The sequence below is a fragment of the Mesoplodon mirus genome (assembly GCF_964341445.2).
Source record: "Mesoplodon mirus genome assembly, chromosome: 16".
Lineage (NCBI taxonomy): Eukaryota > Metazoa > Chordata > Mammalia > Artiodactyla > Ziphiidae > Mesoplodon > Mesoplodon mirus.
Genome location: NC_138992.1, coordinates 73,756,773 through 73,780,253, shown reverse-complemented (window position 1 = coordinate 73,780,253; position 23,481 = coordinate 73,756,773). Strand labels below are relative to the sequence as shown.

The following is a 23,481-nucleotide window of genomic DNA, read 5'->3' as shown; positions in this document are numbered from 1 at the left end:
TGCTTTATCTATGCATTACTGATTGAGGGATATTGAAGCCTCTAACTATAATAGTAGATTTAAAATTTCTCCTTTCAGTTCTATCAGTTTTTGCCTTATATATTTTGACTCTCTGTTGTTAGACACATACACATTTAAAATTGTTATATCTTCAGAGAGAATTGACCCCTTTATCATTAAGGAATGCTTCTCTCTATCCCTGATAAACTCCCTTGTTCTGAAGTCTGCTTTGTGTGAAGTTAATATAACTACTCCAGCTTTCTTTTGATTAGTATTATTATGGTATATCTTTCTTCATCCCTTTACTTTTAATCTGAGTCTTTATATTTAATATATAAATTATATATGTAATATATAGTTGAGTCCTGGTTTTTTAATCCACTATGACAATCTCTGTCTTTTAATTGGTGTATTTAGTCATTCACATTTAAAGTGATTATTTATGTAGATGAATTAAGGATTTCTACTGTGGCATTTGTTCTTTGTTTCTTTTTTTTCCCCTCTTTTTCTGCCTTCTCTGGTTTTAATTGAACATTTTATATGATTCTATTTTGTCTCCCCACTTATCATATTGATTATATGTCAAAAAATTTTTTAACGGTTGCGCTCAAGTTTACAATATGTAGTTTTAACTAATCTAAGTCCACTCTGAAGTAAGCCATATAGTGTTGTGTGGCCTGCAGGTACGTTATCACAGGATATTACCAATTCTTTCCTATTATTCTTTGTGACACTGCTGTTATCCATTCCACTTATCTACATGCTATAACCATATAATACATTGATGCTATTATTCCTTTAAACACATAATTATCTTTTAGGTCAATTAAATAATAAAAATAAAGTTTTGTTGTACCTTCATTTATTCCTAACATTATTCCTTTCTTTATATAGATCCAAATTCAGACCTATATAGAATTTTTCTTCTCTCTGAAAAACTCCTTTTAACATTTCTTGCTTATAAGATAGGTTTACTGGTGATGAATTCCTTCATTTTTTTGTTTGTGTGAGAAAGTCTTTCTTTCTCCTTTACTTTTGAGGGATAATTTTGCTGGATATAGAGTTCTAGGTTGGTAGTTTTTTTCCTTGAACACTTTACATATTTAAATTCCACATTCTTCTTTCTCACATAGTTTCTAATGAAAGCACCCTGAAATTCTTATCCTTGTTCCTTTAGCTGTAAGGTGCTTTTATTCTTTGGCTTCTTTAAAGATTTTTCTTGGGCCTCCCTGGTGGCGCAGTGGTTGAGAGTCCGCCTGCCGATGCAGGGGATACGGGTTCGTGCCCCGGTCTGGGAGGATCCCATATGCCGCGGAGCGGCTGGGCCTGTGAGCCATGGCCGCTGGGCCTGCGCATCCGGAGCCTGTGCTCCGCAACGGGAGAGGCCACAACAGAGAGGGGCCCGCATACCGCAAAAAAAAAAAAAAAAAAAAAAAAAAGATTTTTCTTTAAAATTTTTTTTTTTTTGTCTTCGATTTTTCTGTAGTTAGAATATATGTGTGTGTGTACGTGTGTGTTTGGTATTTATCCTGCTGTTGTTCTCTGAGCTTTCTGAATCTGTGGTTTGGTGTTTGTCATTAATTTTGGAAAGTTCTCAGCCATTATTACTTGGAATATTTCTTCTGCTTTCTACTCTCTTCCTTTATGTTCTGGTATTCCAGTTACGCCTATGATACACATTTGAAATTGCCCCACAGTTCTTGGATGTTTTTCCCCCCATCTTTTCCTCTTTCCATTTCAATTTGGGAACTTTCCATTGACTCATCTTTAATTTCATTGATTCTTTCCTTGGCTGTGTCTAGTCTACTAATGAGCCCATTAAAGGCATTCATTTCTGTTATGGTGCTTTTGAGTTCTAACTTTTTTTTGATTCTTTCTTAGAGTTTCCATCTCTCTGATGGGTGTTTTACAACACCACCAACTGAGTTGGGAAGACTACCACACTCACAACACTTCTGACACCAGATGTGTGGGTTTTTTTCCCCACACAAAACAATTTTCCAGTTCTCAGTGGACACTGACCAGGTGTCTTATAAATTAACACAGTTCTGACACTATCTAACTGGAGATAGCATCTGATCCTACAGGTTATGGACTCAGTCCCGTAAGAATGCCCCCACTGCAGATGCCAATTGTAAGCACAGGTTGTCACCTGTGTTTCTGACCAACTGGCTTGACACTGCAGGTTCCCATGACTCCTTTTTCCAGTTTAATTAATTTGCTAGAATGGCTCACAGAAATCAGAGAAACATTTACTTACATTTATAAGTTTATTATAAAGGATACAGATGAATAGCCAGGAGAAGAGGTCCATAGGGTAGAGCTGGGAAGGGTCTCGAGTGCAGGAGCTTCTGTGCCCATGGAACTGGGGGTGCCCATCCTCCAGCCATGGGGATGCATTCACCAACATGGAAGCTTTCTGAAGGCTGTCCTTTGGGTTTTATGGAGGCTTCATTACATAGGCATGATTGATTACATCATTGGCCATTGGTGACTGATTCAACCTCTGGTCCCTCTTCCCTCCCCAAAGGTTTCCCAGGCAACCAGCTTGCACCCTTACGGGCTTTCCAAAAGTCCCCTCATTAATGTAAACTCAGGTGTGGGTGAAAGGAACTTGTCAGATGAATAATAGGGCACCCATTTCATCTTTATCACTCTTATCACTTAGGAATCACGAGGGTTTTAGGAGCTCTGTGCCAGAAATGGGGAAGAGGAATATATATATCTTAATATAAATCACAGTATCACAATTATGTGCATGTTTGTGCATGTCATCTACTTTTTCCATTAGAGTCCTTAATGTATTAATCATAGTTATTTTAAATTCCTTGCCCAATAATTTGAACATGTGTGTCATATCCGAGTCTGGTTTCGATAATACTTTGTCTCTTTAGACTGTTTTTTCTTGCTTTTTGGCATGCTTTGTAATTTTTGGTTGAAAGCCAAGCATGTTTTATTGGGTTATGGGAACTGGGGTAAATAGGCTTTTGGTGTGAGGGTTGATGTTAATCTATTTAAGGGCTGGGCTATATTTAATGTTTACTGTAGCTCTAAGTGCCAGAGGTTTCAAATCCCTCTACGACCCTTGTTTCTGTCTCCCCTCTGGTCTTTGGGTTTCCCTAAGTATTTCTTTTTAGAGAGAGAGCTTGTATGTTGCAATGTTTTCAGCTATAGTCCACTGTTATTACACTGGAGCTCTGTTGGTGTGCAGTAAGGTGTGGGGAGAAGGGTAGCTGTCTGCAAACTTCTGACTGAACCTTACCTTCTAGGGGACCTGTTTCTCAGAGCTGTAATCTTCATAAATGTTTTCCAGGAGTGTAGCTTTTTCCCTGCCCATCTTCTTTCCCTGGCCGCAGTGTTCCCAATCCACTTCCTGGAAGCCCTGGCCCGAGTTGACTATTTTCTCCTCTTAGGTGAGACAATAGAGCTGGAAGCGGGAAGAATGACCTTCATCCTGCTGAGATAAGGCTTTGGCAAAGTTCTTTCCCCTGGAGAGTGCTTTGTGTGGGGAAGGCCCTGGGCTTCTTTCACAATGATCCCTCTTCCCCAGAGCCAGGAAGGGATCTTTCTCAGACCTTCACTGTGAGAACCTGCTAGGATTCCCAGAGGTAAAGCCCACATTAAGTGTGAGGGCCCTTAAGACTTTGATTCCCAAGAGTTTCTCACTGTCATATTAGTTCATCCTCAGCCTCTAGCAGTTTATCAGAATTGCCATTTAAGTGTTCCAACCACTTTATAGTTCCAGTGGTTTCTGCTCCAGGTAAGTTGCTCTTGGCTCCGTCTCTCTGAACCAACTTCTCCAGAGCTTGCAGTAGTGGTTTGCCCTCAGTTTTCTTCTTCTTTTTTATGTTAATTTCTTTTTATTGGGAGGTTTAAATCATTAAACTAATGATCTCATCCATATTTTGCAGCAAGATAATAAACCACATGCAGCTATAATCACATTTAACCCCAAAACTACACAGAATTTGGTATAAAAGATTCCATTATATATTTTATTATTTTTTCTTAAAAATTTTAATTGAAGTATAGTTGATTTACAATGTTGTGTTAGTTTCAGGGGTACAGCAAAGTGATTCAGTTTTACATATATATGTAATATATATATATAAATTAAATATATATATATATTCTTTTTCAGATTTTCCCTTATAGGTTATTACAAAATATTGGGTATAGTTCCCTGTGCTGTACAGTAGGTTTTGCCCTCAGTTTTCTGATGGGTCAAAGAAAAGTAATTTATTTTCAGTTTATCCAGATTTTGTTGTTTAAGATGGGAATGATGACTTCATGTCAGAAATGAAACCTGACGTTTAGAAGATGAAACCCAACGTTCGGAAGATGAAACCTGAAACCAGAAGTTGGCATCTATCAGCTAGTTCTGCGTGCTTATGTTTAGCACTGTTTTTTAGAAGATAAAGGTCCTTACCCTCCATGTTTACAGCTTTGTGGCTTCAGCTAAAATTTCAAGATGTCAAGAAAATGTTCCATTTAATAGCTTGTAACATATATTAAATATTTGCATACCTAGTACATAGTAATTTGCAAAGTGACTGAAACATAATTTTTTTGAAAGGAAGAAAGGAAGAGATAGAGAAGTTAGAAAGGATGAAGTCAGAAGGAAAGAGAGAACAAATAGGAACCATAAGGAGAAAGAGAATTAAGATCCAAAGTTTATCCAAAATTATATCAACATAAGTGGCCTACGTATACTGAATAGTAACATGAATAAAAATCAAAGTAGAACATTATATTTTCTTTTTTTTTTTGGTATTCTCCCAAAGGCAGGCAAATTCTTTTAGATAACAAAGAATTAAAATAATATTTATTCTATAAAAATCCATAGTTCCAGGACTTCCCTGGTGGCACAGTGTTTAAGAATCCGCCTGCCAATGCAGGGGACACGAGTTTGAGCCCTGGTCCGGGAAGATCCCACATGCTGCAGAGCAACTAAGCCCGTGTACCACAACTACTGAGCCTGAGCTCTAGAGCACATGAGCCACAACTACTGAGCCCATGTGCCACGACTACTGAAGCCCACGTGCCTAGAGCCCGAGCTCTGCAACAAGAGAAGCCACTGCAATGAGAAGCCTGAGCACCACAATGAAGAGTAGCCCCCGCCTGCCACAACTAGAGAAAGCCTACGTGCAGCAGCAAAGACCCAACACAGCCAAAAATAAAATAAAATAAATTTATATATAAAAAAAATCCATAGCTCTAAATAAATACTAAAATACCCTTAACAAACAGGTTAAAAAATGTCAACGGAAATGTGTTATAAAGATTTCAAGTGGTACCAGACTCATGGCTACAAACTAGAAGTTTAAGGTCAGAGTTTACATAGGGGACATAGTAGAAACTGATGTTTATTGAGTGTTGGTATGTACCAGACCCTACATTAGGCATCTTATCACTGTCAACTCATTTAATCCTTGTAGCAGTCAAAAGAGGAATTACAGTCATTTGCAGAATTGGAAAAGGGTTTCAGAAAGTTCAAATCACCTGACCTAAGTTGCATAGCTAAACTGATTCGAAACCTCTTCTATGACTTGGGAGCGCCTGTGGCCAAGATTACTAATGCCCATTTTCCCACGTTTAGAAATCTCTGCCATTATTAGATGGAGTCATGGCTGCTGTAATAAAAGCTACAATCCCCAGTCTCACTTGCATCTAATAATGTTTGAAGAGAGTGTTGTGTGGCTGTTTCTAGAAATATCCTTAAAAGGCAAATTGGTGCCTATGTCATTTTCATACTTACCCTTCCTACATTTGCTGCCTGGAAGGTTCTATGATGGCTGCCATCTTGGCGGTGATGGTGGTGGCCACACTGCAGGGATGGCCGAGTGAGGAGCTGTCCGTAGCCCAGGTCCCTGGAACTTCATACAGCAGAACCAGCAGAGAAGGTATCATCCACTCACCTCTGGACTTTCACACAACAGAGAGAACACACTCATAGTTCCTACCTCACTGTTATTTATGATCATTATTATAGCTGAACATCATTTTAAAATTAATATAGAACTCAGTACCTTGTTGAGCAGTGCTGCATATGGCAGAAATAAAAATATGTGGTGTAAATTCAAGTTCTCAGGTGGGGGCTGGCAAGGGCTCAGAATCGTACGGACTAGAAATCTGGTGATCCGTGTTTGGCAGTGGAAACATTTAGTTCAAATTGACCTTACTCTACCTTGAAAGCTCTTTCACCTGCTGAGGGAGACTGTAGCATGAGGGGAAAAGGTAAGACAAACTCAGAATTTTGCTATGACTTGGATGTTTCTGCTGCTGTAAGTGGAGTCTCCCAGAGTTGAACCCAGGCTGGAGAGCACTCGTGTGCAAACCGAGGTGTGAGGGAATAAAAGTCTGTCCCAGGAGGCCCTCTCTACCTACAGTCTAGAGCCTCGGATGGTTGAAACAGCCAACACCCTCTGTGTCTGATAAGAAGCCCTTGGAAGTGTGGATTCCAGACAATGGCCTTAGCAGAGTGAGACTGTGCTCCTAAGCCTTTTTCCAGCACCTTCCATTAAAGGTTGTTTGCCTGGGCTTCCCTCGTGGCGCAGTGGTTGAGAGTCCGCCTGACGATGCAGGGGACACGGGTTCATGCCCCGGTCCAGGAAGATCCCACATGTCGCGGAGCAGCTGGGCCCGTGAGCCATGACCGCTAAGCCTGCGCATCCAGAGCCTGTGCTCCGCAACGGGAGAGGCCACAACAGTCAGAGGCCTGCGTACCGCAAAAAAAAAAAAAAAAAAAAAAAAAAAGGTTGTTTGCCAGACATGGTATCCAGCACAGTAGCAATCATCAAATGATAGGTTTTTCCCCTAAAGCTATGCTTCAGATGGCCCCAAGAGAGTCTTTACTAGACGGCGAGGGATGGGGGGAGAGAGATAGGCAGGGCATAGATGCCAGTAACAGGGCAGAGCCAGGACAGAGCAAAGTTCTGGACTTTGCAAGACATGCAGTGAGTGGGAAGGGCTTTGAGGTGGAGTGGGTCTGTGGGTTCCATCTGATAAGAGGATACATAGATATTTAGGGAAGCAGACTGTGACAGAACTGTAAGTTGACACCAATACCTGTTTTTATCCTTTTCTACAGTGATATAACCCCTGATCTTTAGCTGGTTCATTCAGGGCAAAACGGGGACCACACTTAGCATCCATGGCAGGCTGGTTTAGTCATGTGACTAATTCTGGCTGATAGGATGTGGTGTTTGAAGCCCTGACTCCTAGTGTGATGATACTTGGAGATGGAGCCTTGGGGAGGTAACTAGGGTCAATTAGGTCATGAGGGTTGAGCCCTCGTGATAGGGTTAGTGCCCTTATAGGAAGAGGAAGAGCATGATCTCCCTCTCCATGGCCACACATGGAAGAAAGGCCATGTGAGAACACAGTGAGAAGAGGGCTGACCGCAAGCCAGGAAGAGCCCTCACCAGAAACTGAACCAGCTGGCACCTTGATCTTGCCCTTCCCAGCCTTCAGAACTGTGAGAAAATAAACGTTTGTTGTGGAAGCCCCCCAGTCTGTGGTATTTTGTCATGGTAGCCTGAGCTAACTAATACAACATCACAATGTAAAAACCAAGCCCCCCAAACCATGGTCACACATTTTCCCCAGCCAAACTCCTTCTAATACCAAGCATTCTTCCTCATTCTTGAGCAGCGTGCCAACTACAGGATGATGCCATCTGGAGGGCAGGGTGCCCACTTCTGGGGACAGCCCTTGTTTTCCAGCCTTTCCAGCCTTAAGGCCTCCTTAGGTGTTGGGCTCTTGATCGTGGCTTCATTAGGATTAAATTTCAGATGGAAGCTGCTCAGAAACACACACTGAGGACACTTGCCCCTCAGTGGTATTAAATCAGCTTGTTATTTGTTACCCTGTAGAATCCTCTAATTTACATGTGGTCTCTTCTCCTGTGAATGCTTCAAATAAATCTGAATTCACTTAGACAATTGTACGGGTACTGTAAAACCACAATCAAATTTCAGGCCTTTGTAGTTGTCCAGCCAAGATGCACTCCAATTAGAAATAATTGCTGTTAACGCTGTTATGATGTGGTGGTGCCCACTCTGCCCCAGACCTTTGTTCTACAAAATCCCCTGAGAGTCTCTTCTTTATTCTTCAACTAAATAGACAGGCCCCTAGAATATACGCTTTTGGAATTGTAACATAGGAGCAATATTGTGCCTCTCTCTTAATTAACCTTGTTAACCAAGGATTTGGAACATGAGTTGGTTGGTGTAAGTGGGCCTTTGATCCTCTGAATGCATGTCTCTGGTTGAGGAGGATGTCACCCTCGTGAAATAAAACGCCTTTTCTTCGGCATACGCCAAATACCTTTATGATTCTGGTTTAATGAAATAACGTGTGTGAAGCGCTTAGCTTCATGCCAGGTGCGATAAATATGAGCTATCGTTTTTTAGGATCACAAAAGGAGTTCTTTTAAAAGGCTTTCTGAAGGGAAAGGAAATACAGGGGCGGAGCTGTCGGAGCCATGCAGGAAGCTCAAGAGAAATCAGTCCACAGTGAATCCCAGACACCGCATTCCCTGAGATGGTTGCTCCTCTAAGAGAATCTTACCCCCAAGATACTCAAACTCTTATTTCTTTTGACTCTCACAGGGTCTTCCAGGATACTTCTCATCCCTTCCTGCGCTCCACCAAAGGATGGGAAGAGACAAAGGCTGCTCTTTCTCTTGCAAGGTAGGTGCTCCCACCAGCCTGGGAAGGAGCTCCAGGGATACGGTAATTAACGTGTTTCTCTTAATCTTGCTTTTATAGTTAATCTCCAAAGCGTGAAAAGAGTTGGCCAGTTGATTAAACTGTAAGCATACAATAGATCTGAAATGAAGGCAGCCCTGAGGAATGCAAATGGATAAAATTTTTCATTCTGTGATAAAAATACCTCACAAGGACCCCAACTTGAAATCCTAAGTGAAGCACTTGAAATTACCCACATGAATATGATTTCTGGCTTAACAGGGAACAGGTCATCTAACTCAGTAGAATATCATTTCTTCAGGGTAAGCAGCAGCCATTCTTGAATCTCTTCTAGGAAAGAAATGTGACTGTATTTAGAGTGTGGTCTAGAATCACTGCCTCTCGGGTCACCCAGGGAATGTGCAGGAAGGCTCCCTGACACAGTGGCCCTGGTGCACCCTCAGCAGGATACCCAGGGCTGTAGAAGCAAGCATTTGTGTGGCTACTGTGCAGAGGGGGATGTGGGAGCCTGGCCTTTCTACACCAGGTGGCACAGTTTTCAACAAGGCCAGGGCTGAGAGCAGGGCAATGGGGAATCCAGAGCTCTGTGTCCTCTGGAGAGAGGGCACCCAGTTCAGCACTCACCCATCAGCCCTCATCTCTGCTGCCCAGTGCGGGCTCAGCCACAGCCAGCCCCATTTGAGCCACCTCCCCAAAGACCAATGCGAAAGGCAGTTCACGAGAGAGAGGATTATCTCACTTTCATATCTGTTGCAAGCAAATGACAAAAATGGGCTGTTTTTTTTTTTTTAATTTAAAAAACTCAACAGAAAAGCCGTACGCAACATTATTTTCAAAGGCATTGGTTGAAAATAGTAGTCCGGACAGCAGACGAAGAATTTGTGGTTTCCAGATACATTCTGTCGGACAAAGACACTTCTTCATTGAAACAGACATTATGTAGCCTTGGGTATCAGGTGACATCAGCCAGAGTTGGTCTTTAGTCTTTCTTCTTATGGCCAGAGAAGCCATCCATTGAATTAAAGATACCCATATACTCAGCCAAAAGCATTCCAAGCTTGAGAGGCAAGAAACTAAAGAGAACACAAGAGTGAAGTTTCCTGGTTATAATTCATGAAAGCATCTTTACTGGCTCTGCTGAAAAGCAGGGCCACTGACTTGTTGCAGAAGTCATTCACACACGGACACCTGAATGTCCCTGCCTCATGGTCACTCGGGGCTTGTCCACCACGTGGGAGGACACTGGCCCAGGGTCTCTGTATCTCTCCTTGCTTTATTTACACTATTCAGTCTCCAAGGCCTCACTACACTCTGTAACAATGGATTGGAAGCCGTGAAGTCCTGTGGAATCGTGAGCCTGGCTTGCATCCTAGTTCTGTCACTCGCAGTGTTACTGGCCTCTGGAGACTCAGTTCCTTCCACTGTCAAAAGAGGTCATCGCTCTTTCTTTCTGGGACCACTGGGAGGATTAGATGCAATAGCTCCTCCGACCTTTGGCATGACCCAACTAAGACTGTTCATCGTCTCCACCCTGCTCACCCCTCCTGACACTCTGACCCCGTCCATCCAGATGTTCACACAGCAGGGTGAGGAGAGGCACAGTAAACAAACCGGAGACTTGTCCTAGGAGTGGGCTAAAGAAAAGGGCCCTGTGCTCATTGTCCCTCCGAGGGCAGCCCAAGATATCCAGGTGGTTCCTGTCCTCCCCGGCTTCAGGTCTCTGGTCAAATGTTACCCTTCTCCATGAGACGCCCGTGCGGACCATACTGACAATTAAATCCTGACGTGCACTCTTCCACCTCTTGCTCTGGGGTCATCTTCTCCTGCTTTGTATTTCCTTCATAGCACTTGTGACCACCCAGAATATCTTTTACTTTACTTTCTTGTTTGTTTGTTCCCTCCACCAGCCCTCCCCCCGAGAAGAGAATCTCCAATGAGAGCAGGGACTCTTGTCTCTCTTGTTCTTTGCTGTAACCCAGATCCTGGGATGGCCAACAGAGCCTGGCACACACTAGCCACTCTAGTGATGACTGAATGGATATTTGAAGGAGTGGGTGATGTGGTTCCCTGTAACTGAACTTCTTCAGGTTTCCAAAGCCTTCTCAGGACCTATGCAGATACCTCCCCAACTGGGCCCAGAACAGCCTATGAAAGTAAACGTAACCTCCATTTTCTGACTCATGGGAAGCACTGCAAGTATGCAAATTTGAGATTGTGTCAGCAAATGGGATCAAGGGATCAAAATTCATTCATTTAACAGGTATTTTTTAAGTGGCCCCCCTCTGTAGGATCTGGAGTAATTTGTTGATACGACTGACACATTACAGAAATAATAGAAGCAGATACTGTTACCTTTTTAAAAACACTATGAAGTATATAAACCTTGGCATATATAAGTACGGTTTTTCTTGCAGGATAGCATCTACTATCTTCCTGACTGCATATTCTGGTTCCAGAATCGGTAACAGAGAAGGACAGCTAGGGGGTCAAAAAAAAAAAAAAAAAAGCCACATATTAAGAAATTAATAAAAGCAATTCTTAAAAATAGGATAAAACAGTTGTAAGACACTATCATCTATTTGCTTCTTTCCCTGCCAGATTTGATCTTTTTCTATACTTACTTCCTATTATCTACCTGGCAAATAATAGCATAACTAGGATTCGAAATGGAAAATGATTCTAATTAATACACTGATGTTACAATATGCACATATGTGAAACCATATTAAATGAATGGTCTAAATGTTGTAAAGCGAGTCTTTGAGAAATCACTGCTAGGACGTCCCTGGGAGTCCAGTGATTAAGACTCCGTGCTCCCAATGCAGGGGCCCAGGTTTGATCCCTGGTCGGGGAACTAGATCCCACATACATGCCGCAACTAAGACCTAGAGCAGCCAAATACATAAATAAATAAATATTTGACAAAAAAAAAAACAAAAAAAGAAAGAAAAGAAAACTACCTGCCTGTCATCTCATGAGTGCAGAGGGTATTTATGCCCCTTCAACAATTCCTGGTCCTTCTGTGGAGTCAGGGATGAAGGCGGGATGGAGTCAGGTGACAGAAAGGGGGTGTGACGGGAGTGCCGAGGAGATGGGGGAGGATGTCTGGGCCACAGGGTGGCTGCAACCTGGATACAGCCTTGATAACCCATTGCTATTAAACCCAGTATCTTAAACACAACCGCATTTAAGGAAAGAAATTCTGAAACCATTTATAAATCAGGCTGCATGCTGGAGAAATCTTTTCAAACAACTTTAGAAAACAGATAGAACAAAATAAAATGGATGGCCAATCATTTTTCAAAACATAGTTTCTTTGAAACCAGAGGACATGCTTACCCAGTAGTACAACCGTCAAACATTCCAGTTTTTATAAAAAATGGGCACACAATAGTGGTTTTGATCCCGTTTTGTTTCTTGGCAAATGTTTCCATAAATACCGATTCAGCAAATCCAAAGGCTGCAAATTTACTTGCACAATAATCTGAAAAAAGACAAACGATGCTAATGTATAGCGTAAAGTTTTTAAATGTCATTACATTAAGGTTTCCTCGTAACACGAATATCAACAGACAGTGGGACAGCAATCTCAGAGTTCCTATTCTGTATGATCTTGGTCTGCTCCACCTGGAAGGGGCGAGGAGTCAGTGGGAAGGGCCACGGTCACCTCAAGGTCAGATTACAATGACCACGTGGATTCGCGGAGAAGCAGAGAAGCAGGGCTGCAGGGAGCCTCCTGAGCGGCGGGTCACACAGCTGGCCTTTACTCCCGTGTTAGTGATGGTCAGACACTCTGCCAGCCGTGACATGGGGCACAAGATGTGCGTCCTGTCCCTGTCCCAAAGAACTGAAGCCCAATCGGGGCAGGAAGACACACAAAAGGAGAAATAAAATAATAGGTCAAGTGGGAGTCTAGGCAATGGAGATCAGTGTGGGCCATGATACTCAGACCAAATTTTCTTCCAACTCGAATTCTTCCACTTCCAGAAGAAAAACCAAGGGCTCTGTCCCGTCCACCTCAACTGCTCAAGTATCTTCAGGTGCAGGGGGAGGGGAAACTGGTGTTTGCATCAGTTCTGAGCTCTCTGTCCGCAGTTACACTCACTTCAAGTAAACACCTGAATATTCAATTTGCTAAATGGAAACGTGGGGAGAAGGGGAGGCGTCTAGGTGGATTTATCCTTTCCTCTGCCTCACATGATGCACACCTCCTGGCTCCGGTGGGAAGCAGCTCCTCCGGCTGGCAAGATCAGGCTACACATGCCAGGTGTGGGCTGGTCGGGGCCCGCTGCTGCCCAAGACGGTGGGAAAGCCGACAGAAGAAGGCGGGGGGGGTGGTCCTGAGCCGCTTCTGGGATCATCTGAGTCGTTTGGTAGAAATGCAGCTCTCTGAGCTCCTCGACCCCCGAGATGAAGAGGTGTGGGTACGGCCCAGGGCCAGGGCATCTGCATTCTAAGTAGCATACCTGAGGTTCTGACACAGGGGAGCCACCACTCACACTGTGGGAACTCAGAAGGCTTACACTTGTTCCTAAGGGGAGCACGGGTGGGAGAGACACGTGTCTGAAGACAGAGATGTTGTGTCCAGGAAAAGGATTAAGACGAGCTGTAAATACACTCGTATGATTTCAAGGCCCGTGATTTCTCAGATGTACAAGAGAGAGGTAACAATAACACCTGATGAATTCTGAGGACACAGGAAGGGAACTCTGGGGTACAGGGAGACGTGTATAGACTGCTAATATTCTGGGTGATGAGCGGTTCCGGAAACCTATCCATGTAGCTGAGAGGTACTTGCTGAGACTAGTGTTGTGAACCTTCAACCACACTACTCAGCTCCAAAGCACTAGGCAGGGCCCAGTCGGCCAGCTGGGCCATCCGCTACTGAGCGCTGCCGTTAGGGCTCTGGTGGGTGAGCTTCCAGGAGGGACAGGACTTCCGCTCCTCCTAGAACCAGCTCCTCAGTGGGCCGCCTTCACCGAAGATCTTGGCGTACGTCTTTGTCCCCTCCCCACTGCTAATGTCAAGTCAGTTGCCAGGGAAATGGAAGTCACAACAAGTTCCTGCAAGTCTCCAACCAATGGGAAAGCAAAGGGGTTAATTTTAGGTTTTCTGGGGTGAAGACGTCTTCTCTAAACTCACAGCTAGGGGAGATCAGTTCATGGAAACTTAGGAGAAATAAGAGTCTTCCCTATCATCCTGATAACTGCCGGGTGAGTTTTGGGGGACGGTGACTATGCTGATCACTTGTGTAAGAAATTTATCAGTAGGGTCTCTTTCTCTTTTTTTAAACCCAAGGGATTGCCTAAGACCTAATGCTTCCGAAGTGCATAGTTCAACTTCGTGTAAGTATAAACTGCTGGGTGATTTTGCTGGACCATGAAGTTCTCAACCACTTACCTTACTGAATATCCCTCTTCATCTATTATCCTTTATTATTAGTGCATAAGGTCAGTGCCGATTATTCAGAGCTATTACTTGAGTTAAAGTTACAAAAAACTTTGCAATTGTGAAATATCACATTTCTCTTACCGGCCAGTCCGCTTACTCCAATTAATCCAGCTGAACTTGAAATGCAAACCAAATGTCCATGGTCATTAGCGATCATAGCAGGCAGAAAGGCTTTATAAGTCTAAGAAGATCAAGGTAAAAGGTTTAACATTTTATGCCACATTTTATATTTTTTTCAGATGTTTATATGATCACTGTGATTGAAAAAAACTGTTTAAGCTCAAAAAAAATACCTGAAGGCACTGGGATATTCCAACTGAAACGTCTGGGAGATAACCATCTTAACTTGTTTAACCTGTATCAATGCTTTCCTGATGGCAATTCCAATATTATTAAAAATAACTTATTCAGACTTATATTTTGCTCATATTTGACTTTTAAAAACACAATATTAAGATAATAATTGAAGCAGTATAGGAAACTCTTAGTTGTGGCAGCCACAATCCACAAACCGATAAGAGGACTCAAGGATATGACTATTTCAATGCATGGTGCCTTTTTTCCTCCCTGGGCTTATATTTGAATTTCAGAATTTTCTGAACATTGTTCACAGGACATGCAACTGCTGGCTTCAGTTTAAAAATATCACTTTATTTTTAAACTCATCTATACTTCTTTGAATAATGGTTTCTTATTTTTATTCCATGTCATAAAGGAGAATATCTGTTAGACAGAGGAGACACACACTGTGTCTCAGTATGTATTATATAGAATAACTTCACCTTTCCTGTGGGACTTGGGAAGAAAGGTAAAAGAGAAATAAATTTTGGGACATGTATTCTGCAACAAAGGAATAATGAATCAAATATGGATAGTTGCATATTTATATGCAATAAATTTATATTCATATTTTCAAATAGGAATAATATGAATAAATATGAGAAAAGGGATCTCTAATAAAAGTCAAACCACCTTTGTTTGTCTGCATCTCAATGAGTTTCAGAGAGAAACTAACAGAGCGAGAGAGAGAGAAGCGGAAAGTCAAAGAGGCGCCAACAGCTCAGCGTGACCCACGGCATCCTGAGTTCCGATGGTCCATGATTAGGGGCATCACTGCTCCGTGGGACACGCCCCTTGGAAGCACGGTCACCACGAGCTCTCTGACCCTCAGCAGTCACGTGCCTACTCCGGGCAGGTGCTCAAAGGGCGTTTGCGAACTCGCCTGGGAAGAGTGTACAGAGTGTGAGGACTCGGGGGGATGACAGGGGCCAGGGAAACACCAGCAGCTCAGGAGCAACTAGCCGGGGAGAGAGAAAGAGGAGACCAGGATGGAGACGCGGCCAGCGGTGGGGAAGGAACACAAAGCCCCGGGAGTGGACACTTAGGAGACGACGCCCTCATCTTCATGCTGACTGTACACTCTCACTTCTGTCTCGAGAAGGCGCGGGGCATTTGCAACAAGACAACGTCAATCACTTGCAGTCGTTCCTGAAGGAACTCGGTGGCCCCTTAGCTCGGAATCTTTCCATCTTTCTCCCCAAAACTACACGGAACGCTGAAACTACCACCAGCAGCATTACACTTTTGGTGAAACCAGGGGACACAAAACCTACAAACTCCAAATGGCACGTGAAGGCTGTCACAGGAGAGTTGGGCAGGAGCCCCTGAGGTTGGTGTGGGGAGAAAGGAGGGGGTCTCGGAAATGTCCGGCAAACCTTCACTCCCCGATGGAGAGAGCTGGTCTGGGGGACGGGCTGTGAGCAAGAGCTGGGGCGGGGGGGCGGTGCAGAATGAGGGCACGTGTGTGGCTGGGGAAGCTGACGTGACTGGTCTTTGCAAAGGCCAGGAAGACGCAGCTTGAAGGTGGGCACGTCACCTTGGAAGTCAGGGCTGTGCCTCAGTGTTCAAGGCACCTAGTCACCAGGTGGGACTGGTGGGAACTCTCCTTTCCCTGGTTAGCTACTGAGTAAGGTGACCATGTGTCTTGGTTTGCCCCAAACAGACCTGATGGATGCTTGCTTGTTAATTATGCCTCCTTTCACTTCAAGCGAGTTCTAGCCAGGAACTCTCTTAGGCAAACGATAAGGTCACCTGGTCATGTCTAAGCACGGTCACTTTTCACTTCTATGGTCCCTTGTCTCACTGGGCTGTTTTAAGGCTTCTTCAGGTACTGGGATAGTACCTGACACAGGTTGGCCTTCAGTTCATGATTATGACAGGCGGAGAGGACAGTTGTGTCTTTGTAGGATTCTCTGAGCAGAGGCGCTGGGAGGTGTAGGTTAAGTTGGATCTGGAGAGGACAGCTCAAGCTAGAATTAAGAAGTCTGTGCTTTACTTAGAGACCAATACCTACTGTAAGAGAACAAGAGGAAGGCACTTTAAAGTGACAGAGTAGGGGCTTCCCTGGTGGCGCCGTGGTTGAGAGTCCGCCTGCCGATGCAGGAGACGCGAGTGTTCGTGCCCCGGTCCGGGAAGATCCCACATGCCGCAGAGCGGCTGGGCCCGTGAGCCATGGCCACTGAGCCTGCGCGTCCGGAGCCTGTGCTCCGCAATGGGAGAGGCCACAACAGTGAGGGGCCCGCGTACCACAAAAAGAAAAAAAAGAGGTAAAATGACAGAGTAACTTCATATTCATAATGCGAAGAAAAAATAATTACCCATAAATGCGCTTTGAAATTCACATCGAAAGACTTTTCCATAAGCTCATCCGGGCAGTCGAGGAACTTCCTGCCTGTTACGATTCCGGCATTGTTGATGAGGATTGACACGTCGCCCACTTCTGTCTGAACCTGGATTGGATGAGGAGAACAGCAGCAGTGAAGCACAGGCACAGCGTGGAGATGCGCGGGGTGCGGTTCCGGAGCCCCGCAGCAAGCGGAGCCACACGAAGTGTCCGGTCTCCCAGTGCACAGAAAAGCTGTGTGTACACTACACTGCGGTCTATCAAGTGTGCAATAGCATTACGTCTAAGAGACACGTTGCCTTGATTAAAAATCTTGTTTGCTAAAAATACTAACCATCATCTGAGCTTCCAGTGAAGTACTGTAGTAACAAAGATCGCTGATCGCAGAGTACCAGGACAGACGTGATGATGATGAAAAAGTGTGAAATACTGTGAGAATTACCAAAACGTGACCCCGAGACATGAAGTGAGCAAATGTTGGAAAAATGGTGCCAACATTCTTGCTCAAGGCAGGGCTGCCACAAACCTGCCATCTGTTAAAAACCTTCCAATGGTAAAAAAAAAAAAGCACAGTACCTTTGAAGTGCAATGAAATGAGGTATGCCTGTAATTCCTTACATCATCCAGGTTCGCTTCCCCATAGTTCTATATGCTTCCTGTCCTTGTTAACTCAGGCTGCGTTAACGCGCTCTAAAAACAAAGTATGTTCATCTCCTTTGCAGAGTTTATGGCGCATCAGAAATCTAAGTCTGATGCCTCTCTACTCATTTTCCTCCCGTCCTATGATGGTTCCAACACTGCAATGCTACTTTCCGTCTACAGGTAGAGCTACTCTTATACTCGGTGATCAGTAACTTGGTCCTATGCTAAACTGATGTATAAGCATCACACCATTTTAATTAATGCGATGACACATCAGGCATGACAGCCATGCCATATAAATCACGACCTGGCCCGCACAGCGATGGGGGCGGGGGGGGGGAACGGAGGGTTTACGATATTCACATGCGTGTTTCAAACACACCGTTGAGCTCAGAACCCGTCCGTCCTGTTCTCACCGGCTGGCTGGTTCTCTGCTCCCCAGCACAGACTTTCAGGTGTGAGATCTGTGAAAGGAGGGTCAGAGGGGGCCCGTCTGCTGCTGGCACACTGGCCAGCGTAGGTGTCAAGAACCTTCAGGAATAAAAATTCTGGGAGCGCCGCTGGAGCCTTCCCCTTAGAGCAAACCTTCCGCATGTGACCCAGGCCCTCTGTCAGAAATGAGCAACAGGATTTTCTAGGCTTGACGACAGGGGGTGCGGCTGTCCTTCTGCCTTGGTGTTTTGAATTTCATTCCTGTAATCTGTGTTGCACAGCAGGGGCCCTGTCCCCCACCCCCACACCCCCCCCCCGCGAATCAGAGGGCGCCACTGGTCGCAGCACGACTTACATCTCTAGCTCTGTGTGTTGTGTGCACACGTGTGGGTGTGCACGCATGGGGGTGAACCTGCCTATGAGGCTGGTGCAGCCGGGCACAGCGAGGCTGTACTACTGAAGCCAGGCGGATGCCGCCACCTTCCTCATCTGCTGTTGCGGAAGGCCCGGGTCCCAGCAAGGAGGCTGGCGTGCTGGGTATCCACTGGCCAACGAGATCCATAGCCTGGGGGAAATTTAGGATGCAATCGAGAAAGTTTCTGGCTCTGAAAGTTTGCCCCTTGTTTACTCCTTTTTATGGGAAAAAAATCTCTGGTACCTCTCGTCTATCAAGAACAAGAAGTGGAAATGGTTGCTTTATCGTGTCAATATCTTAAGGTCTTTTGTGTTTAAATATGAACCGGTCATGGCTTAAGAGTGGCTGGAGACGTCAGTCATAGCCAGTGGAAGTCAATGCGCCAGGCGATTGGTGCTCCAGGTGCAAAGAGCTTACTCTGTCTGTGAGGGTGACCACAGCAAACACCCCTGCGCTTTGAAGGGTGGTCCCTGCACAAGCCCGTGCCAGTTTGTTAGGTTTGGATCCCCAGACTCTGCTGGGCAGCCTGCGATTGGCGACGGTGGTGGTCACGGACGTATAAAACGTAAAGACAAAAGACAAACTTAAAACCAAAGGAACTCACTGGCCAGGGACCTGCACTAGGGAGTGAGGTGAGAAGCCACAAGGGGATCCCGGTTCGAGCCGACAAGCTGTGCAGGAACCTTCCCACAGGCCGGTCTGCTTCCTTCCTTCTCGCTAAACTGGGGAATTCTGAGAGCTGCAGACAGTCATGCGTGGGGCACTCGTGCCAGTGAGCGGGCAGGGAAATCCTTCTCGGGGAAAAGAGGCAGCCACCAAACAGGTCCGTGCCTCCATGAGCTAAGAACGCCCTTACCGCTGGCCCCCTGGAGCTCTGGTCTCCTGAAAGCATTCTTTCTAAGTGCATCTGTGTCATTGCCAAAGCAGCGGCTGCAGTTGAGTCTTTAGGATGAATATTCTGATTTTCATATGACCACTTAAGAGAAATACACGTTAATGGAAAGCACTGATGGGGGCAGGGGGGAGAGCTGGACTTACAGTGAGGCTAGATAGGGGTTCACATCCTGGCTTGGTCCTGTGCTAGCTCTGTGACGCCAAACAGGTTATTTAATAGCCCCGTTTCTCAGTTTCTTTACCCTCAAAGAAGGGTGCTACGGCCTATCTCTCGCATGGTAATGGGGGTCGGCACAGCCAGTACACGCGCTGGTTAGAGGGCGTTCTTCAGAGTTAAAAGACTCAAGTCCCAGTTGTAGCTCTGCTACTTATTACCTGTGTTTCTCAGGTAAGCGACTCACCTGCCCTAAGTTTCCATTTTCTTATTTGTGATGTGGAGATAATAAGAGGCCTGACTTTACAGGATCGTGATATAACTCACACAGGGTGCTAACCATGGTGTACCGCACACAATGAGAACTCAAAAATCCTAATTCCCACTCTCCAATATTTTTTAAAGTAAAGGGATGTGGGAGAGAGGCACATCAGCACTGAGGAAGGCGAACAGACAAAGAAACTGATGGATGTCAAAGAATTTACGTAGCGTTCTCACCACCCGTAGGAAACAGCAAGCACCCAAGGTTTACCTCATTGGCCACTCTATACACTTCCTCCTTCCGGCTGCAATCACAGGTATATGCATAAACCCTTGTGGCTCCAGCTTCCCGAGCCATCTTGCAGGTCTCCTCATTCCCCTCCTGGCTGACGTCCCAGAGAACAAGCACCGATCCAAGGCGGGCAAATTTGAGGGCTAAGAGCCTTCCAAGTCCACTCCCAGAGCCTGTTATAAGTACGATTTCACCGGCAACATTCTTCTGTGGCCTTGGGATTAAGGCAAAAACCATAGCCTCCAGAAGGGCAAACAATGATTTTCCTAAGAAAACGAAGAATTTCTTGGCTGAGTTCAGGTTGGGCGCCATGTTCTGGCTGACACCTATAAAGCAAGAGAGACTCATATAAGGACCTCGGTATCCATTCCCTCTGAGCTTGCTTACTCCATGGAGCTCATACTTTCTGCAATAGTGAAAGAAACCAAGAAACGTGATGTAAACATCTCGCCTGGCAGCAGACTCTGAACTTAGAAAGGGGAGGGAACCCACAGGGACCATCTCGGCCAACTTGCCTTCACAGCAGCAAGGTCATTGCTATCTGCGTGCCTGCTAAGCATTACACGTGACAGAAATGTTCACTAATCAGGAATTGTACACGTGCCCAGATTTAACCCAAAGGAGAAGTTCACTATTTCTCATGGTTAACCTTTCTTCTTAATAATCACAGGTCCTGATTATTCATGGTCAAAGTCTTGACCATGTGGTGTTTATGACATAACTGCTCCCTTCTGGTTTTATTTTTACCTCCGTTTAGGTTTCTGTTCTCTTATTTGCACTGTCGTTCTTTAAAATCTGAGATTCAAGAGGAAAATGTAAGGAGGGGAATAACCAGACGTTCGAAACCTTTCCCCCGGAACTTGCTGTCACCACACGGTACCCCTTCCCCACACTCTGAGGCCCGCATGCCAGATCACTTACCACTCGGCCCTGTGATTGTAGGATATCGGTGGGAGATGGGTAGGCCCTGCCCCTGCCTAGCTGTGGAACCTGGGGCAGCCCACGGAGGCCCTCTGGGCCTCGGTCTCTGCACCTCTACTGGTCCTGTGGCCCCGGGTGGTTTTTCAGATGGGATGAAAATGTCTGCGGTGTGTGTGACCACAGTGCTGGCCAGCAGTAAGTGCTTTACGATGTTACCATGTTTCTCAGACCCACGGGAAGGCACTCAGTAGGTTTGCTGAATGAATAAAAGGCCTCCCCTTGACAAACGCCCCATACAAGGCTCAGTGCTTCTATCCTATCAGTTACTCACACTTTAGTGAGAACGAGTGTATAAGATGCTTCACTAACAACCAGCTGAGAAAGAAGGGAAGGTCTTCTTTCCTCCGGGATGAGGAGAGAAGGGGCAAACTGCTGTGGGTGGAAGGCTTCCCTGAATGGAGGGGTCACTTGAGAGGCAGGGATGAGCACAGAAGATGGACGTCATTAGTGAGGCGAAGCGGTTCTTCACTTACTTTGCAGCTTGGCTGAGGACAGACTAATTCTCACAGATTCATCTACAGGACGGCTTGAAGCACGGTCAGACCCTTAGGAAACTGGGACCTAGACTGTTGTTTCTTGGCTCAGTCTACAGATGGGACTGAGGACCAGAAGAGCATGTGTGTGGTTTAGCCAGGGTCCCTGTGCTAGTTCGCGCAGGCCAGGTGAGTTCATCATCACGTTATAGAGCACCGACCCCGGGCAGGTACGATGCTGGTCCCTGGGGCTGAAGGCCTGGGCAGCCTCCCATAATCTCTGCCCTGGTGAGACGCCTCTCTCCTCAGTGTCTCCAGCACCACAAGGGTGGCCGGAAGCCTCACCACTGTGCTGGCTGACATGAAAGGTACCGGGTTCTAGACTTCGGTGCTCCGCTCTCTCAGTGCCGGCATGATGCAAGCCCTAAAACAAGCCCCTTGTTAATCCCTGTCCTGGCAGATTCTTCCTAGGTTCTCCAGAGCCTAGCATCCTGAGGTCTCCCTCATCTGGGGTTTAGGGTGTCTGCTGGGTACGTGCACAGGTGGTGAGGTCTAGGGATTAAGGTTCGGGTTGGAATTCGGGATCTGCCGCTGACTTCTCAGCATCCTTGCTAAAAACTGTTGCATCTCTTCTGCCTCAGTTTCCTCATCTAAATAGCGAGATTCCACGGGTACATGCCAACATTTATGAAACAGGGAAGGTGTGCAAGTTCAATGACGTTAATACAGGTATTAAGGAAAGGAGGGTAGTATGGTCACTACTATCCCGCAGGAAACTTCTGAGCAGATTGGGGAAAAACGAAGAAGTCCCCAGTGCTGGGGGCAGCCCTCTCCAGGAGGCAGAGGAGGGCGTGCCGTGGGATCTCAGCCCCCGCCAGGTTACGCACCCCTCCACCCCCCGCCCCCCATAACGTGGAAGCCTTGCCAGAACAGTGCCAGGCACATGACAGCAAAGTAAATAATAGCTAGGGCTGTGATTGGTGTTCCTGCTAGCAATATGAACTTCGGATCCTCAGCTATACCAAAGAAAGAGGGTTATAGCATGCATACGATGTACCCAGGTAAATGTCTGGTTCCGTTTTAGTATAAAGTTTAGGAAGTCAGGGAGCATGTGCGTTAAATTTAATCAGGCTGAAGGCTTCTTTGGTGTCTCCATCCCATGGCTTACCCCCTTAGTCCAAAAGCTGAGCTAACTTGGCGCAGCCTCAACAGGCGACTTCCGCTTCCCCGGCCAGCGCGCGGCCGCAAGTCGGCCCTGGTACCGGGGGGCGGAATGGGGTGAATGCAGGGGGATGGCTGGGGAGGGACAGGCAGACGCACAGAGCAGCGGGGAGCAGGGCACCTGGTCAGAACGGCCCGAAGGTGACGAGGGGACCAGGGATCAACCCAGCGCTGCTCCGGGATGGAGCGGGAGGCCACCAGCTCACTCCTCGGGGGCTCGCGGCGCTTCCCTGCGCTCATCCCCGCCGCCCAGGCTCCCGGGCTGCGCCGTCTCGAGCCTCCTCCCCGCCTTGACCTCAAAGCCGCCGGCGGGCCTCGGCTACTCACCCGGGACGCGCTGCCCTCGCTGCGACCTAGAAGCCGGCCTGCTCCGCCGCGGGCCCCGCGTCACTGGCTCTCAGCCTCGCGAGGTTCCGGATTTATCCCCGCGCCGCCGGAGACAAAGTCCAAGGGCGGGAAGGCCGCGCCCGCGCGGGGGTGGGGCGCCCGGGGGCCCCGCCCGCCGTGTGGGCGCGCGCTCTTTTTTTTCTCTAGGCAGCCGCATGCAGGGGCTGGAGATTCTGTCGCGGGGACCCATCGCGCACCTGGATTCCGAGCAGGAGAATCACCAGGGGATGTTTAAAAATTGCGACTCCCAAGCTGCACCCGGGATTATTAACTCAGAATTGCCGGCTTGGCAGGGGGCCCTGGTACGAGCGATTAAAAAGCTACCCAAGTTGGGGATTGGCATGTACACACTGTTCTATTTAAAACGGATACCCAACAAGGACCTACTGTAGAGCACAGGGAACTCCGCTCAATGTTATGTGGCAGCCTGGATGGGAGGGGAGTTTGGGGGAGAGTGGATACATGTATACGTATGGCCGGGTCG

At 46.3% G+C, this 23,481-nt stretch overlaps 1 protein-coding gene across 2 annotated transcripts; it reads right to left on the bottom strand.

Annotated features, from left to right (window-relative positions):
* Positions 1-4,084: 4,084 nt before the first annotated feature.
* SDR16C5 (short chain dehydrogenase/reductase family 16C member 5) lies at positions 4,085-23,044 on the bottom strand. Of its 2 annotated transcripts, XM_082600805.1 has the most exons (8): positions 22,938-23,044; positions 19,915-20,261; positions 16,820-16,951; positions 14,244-14,343; positions 12,051-12,195; positions 11,064-11,189; positions 5,759-5,920; positions 4,085-4,348 (listed from the first exon to the last, which is right to left on the bottom strand). In XM_082600805.1, the coding sequence occupies exons 2-7, from the start codon at positions 20,245-20,247 to the stop codon at positions 5,764-5,766; spliced, it is 993 nt and encodes a 330-aa protein (XP_082456931.1). In that variant the 5' UTR covers positions 20,248-20,261; positions 22,938-23,044; the 3' UTR covers positions 4,085-4,348; positions 5,759-5,763. The 2 variants fall into 2 exon arrangements, with proteins under 2 accessions (XP_082456931.1, XP_082456932.1); XM_082600806.1 differs by lacking the exons at positions 4,085-4,348; positions 5,759-5,920 and adding an exon at positions 9,484-9,784 and having other exon boundaries at positions 22,938-23,041.
* Between the last annotated feature and the right edge of the window lie 437 nt (positions 23,045-23,481).

What these genes read in the sequence shown, in the direction of transcription:
- SDR16C5 (XM_082600805.1), bottom strand. Translation starts at nt 20,247, where the DNA reads ATGGCGCCCAACCTGAACTCAGCCAAGAAATTCTTCGTTTTCTTAGGA. An exon ending in TGTATAGAGTGGCCAATGAG is followed by an intron (nt 16,952 to 19,914) that starts GTAAACCTTGGG and finishes CATCCAATCCAG; the next exon opens with GTTCAGACAGAAGTGGGCGA. An exon ending in TTTGACGGTTGTACTACTGG is followed by an intron (nt 11,190 to 12,050) that starts GTAAGCATGTCC and finishes TTGACCCCCTAG; the next exon opens with CTGTCCTTCTCTGTTACCGA.